Raw genomic sequence first — 2,567 nt, 5'->3', positions numbered from 1 at the left:
TTAGTATATAATATTATCACATTAAAAAGTAATAATAATAATAATCTTCTTCTCTTTTTCATTCTTTTTAACTTTTTACGTGCTTTATTTCTGCCTGAACAATTTGATGAAAATCCATTCAGTTGTCATTTAGAATCTGAAAACTGCGGTTATATTTAATTAAATATGTATTGTAGATTTTTTTTTTTTGCATTCGAACTCGAAACGCTATTTGTTTTCTTTTAGACACAAAAACTCGACTAAAAGCTGTTTTTAAGATCATATTTTATTGAGAAATCTCAATGCAATAATCTCATTTTTTTACGACATTTTAAATGTCCTCAGAGATAAATTCCAATACAATAGTCGAAATTATTAATATAAAAACTTCTGTCCAAATAAAAAAGCACCAGTTTATGTCTAGAAAAAGAGCTAAAAAGTCAAAAGTTAAAAACCTGAATTTTGTTGGAAGTTTTGCATACATAAAGGATTTTGAGCAAATCTGACCAAAATCGCAGATTTTGATGCTCGTAATCATCTCATAGACACTTATCTCGCTTTTCTTCAGAATACGCCTGGCAAAAGCGTTCAGTTTGTAACCTTTCCAAACAAGTAACAAATTTCTTGAATTTTATTTATTTGTTCACGAATTGACATTTTCGGTTGTTCATAAAACGATAAAAAGATTTTGAAAATTCACCACTTTGAAAATTTCTTCAGGTTATCGACGTGTAAAACTGATGTCGCCGTTCTATGAAAATCAGATTTCATGCGATTTGCCATCCAGTAGGAAATCAATAGAAATGAACTAAAAATTACACAATACCTTTCAATTAATGGATAATAAATAAATACGAAATGTAAATGATGGCATTTGCTGATATTCATAAAAATGCTATGACATTAAAGATAATGTTAAAGCTATAATGGTGAAATGAAGGAGAAAAAAGCTGTCAAATAGGCTAAATTCTTCACGTTTTCCAGAAAATAAATCCCAAGCACGACCAGAAACATTTCCCGTACAATAATTCATAAGGCGAATTTATTATTAGCAAATGATACGATTGCATTCATCAAATCCGATCAGCAAGTCAGCAAATAACTCATTACCTGTCTAATGACAGCATCAGAATTAATGGGATTGTACCCGATGCGAACAGTAACCATTTGTCGGTGAAGAAATACGAATTGGTCCTGAACATGATAACGCATCCCACGTAGAGTGAGTTGAGAATACATGACTGTAAAGATAATTTTAACCTTATCAATTTGCTATTTTGTTGATTTCAAGATTACAGCACAAAATCCTCATAATTGTGCTAACTGTGTTAACGCGACTTTCCATCCCCAAATTAGTAACACTTGAAACTAATACCTATAATTCTCATGTTTAAACATGGATATAAGGCTGATTTTAGCGATTCTGATTTTCAAGCAAGCTTGCCTACTCGACCATAATATTACCTGTTTGAAGAATGACACGTCTCGTTCTTTGATAACACTAACAACGGAGAAAACCTTATTTTCTCGAATTGTCTGAAATAGAAGAAAAAGGTGCTTGGAAGTGAATATTTTTAACCTGACCTACGCATTGACCTGAAGGTTTACCTTATTGCTGATGCTAACATGCAATGAATCACTTATCAGAAGTAGACTTACCCTGCGATATTCAAGTATTTTTACTAAGGTAATGAAATCAATGCATCCCGTTGCCGCTATTATTCCTATCGATATTATGGTATCAGTGCAGGCACATATTTTACCATAGAAGGAATTTTGGTAGGAAAAGATATGGTTCCAGTTTCCATTAAATACAAATGAGCATCCTTCTGCAAATAGAATTGGTTAAATGAAATATTAAAAGCGTCTAATCCTTGTTTTTAGAATTCTAATGAAAGTTCTCATTTGGAAATGCCAATTATCTAATATTACCAAGTTTTTTAGTGTTTGATAATTGTCAGAATCTTTTTCGCTTGTAATAAACTTACTATATAACTGTAACATGCACAAGAACGTCCCTACTGTCCATGAAAAGATTCCAGCAGCGAAAGCCTTTGTTTCTGACCATAGTTCCTTGTATTTTATTGGATATGCAATAGCGCACAATCGACAAAAAGCGATCCAAACCACGCTCCGTTCACCAATACGTCGTATGGAAAAAATTGTTGATGACGATAATGTTGGAGGTTTTCTAAATTAAAAATTTTCAAACAAGGTAATTAAGAAATTGTGAGTGAACGAAGTAAATTTTTTCATAAAGCAACCGTAACTTACACGCTTAAGACGATAGTACACCATATCAAAAGTAAAACTATGGCTTCTAAGTTGCAAATTAGATAGCTGCTGCATAGAGCTCCAAATGCACTGCGGAAGAGTGATCTCGTACGTGTTATGTAAAGTGAGAAACCGTTGCTGAGCAGCCCAAATAAAGATACCTGCAATCCAATTCATCTTCGACAAATATGAGAAGTATTGTGTTAAGAACAGCTAGATTTATAGCTTCCAATTTTCTCCTCCATAACCGAAGTTGAGCTTTCTTCCTATTATAGATTCTAGCTTTCTATTTCCATAAATGATATTATCTCATC

At 32.5% G+C, this 2,567-nt stretch overlaps 1 protein-coding gene across 1 annotated transcript; it reads right to left on the bottom strand.

Annotated features, from left to right (window-relative positions):
• Positions 1-1,443: 1,443 nt before the first annotated feature.
• LOAG_14510 (hypothetical protein) lies at positions 1,444-2,414 on the bottom strand (the record flags this gene model as incomplete). Its single annotated transcript, XM_003150006.2, has 4 exons — positions 1,444-1,515; positions 1,639-1,808; positions 1,968-2,170; positions 2,254-2,414. Coding segments are annotated over 4 exons (606 nt in total), but the record flags the coding sequence as incomplete, so codon positions are not given.
• Between the last annotated feature and the right edge of the window lie 153 nt (positions 2,415-2,567).

The sequence above is a fragment of the Loa loa genome, assembly GCF_000183805.2.
Source record: "Loa loa unplaced genomic scaffold supercont3.816, whole genome shotgun sequence".
NCBI classification, from domain to species: domain Eukaryota; kingdom Metazoa; phylum Nematoda; class Chromadorea; order Rhabditida; family Onchocercidae; genus Loa; species Loa loa.
The sequence above is the reverse complement of the archived record's forward strand: the minus strand, read 5'-3'. Positions and strand labels throughout refer to the sequence as shown.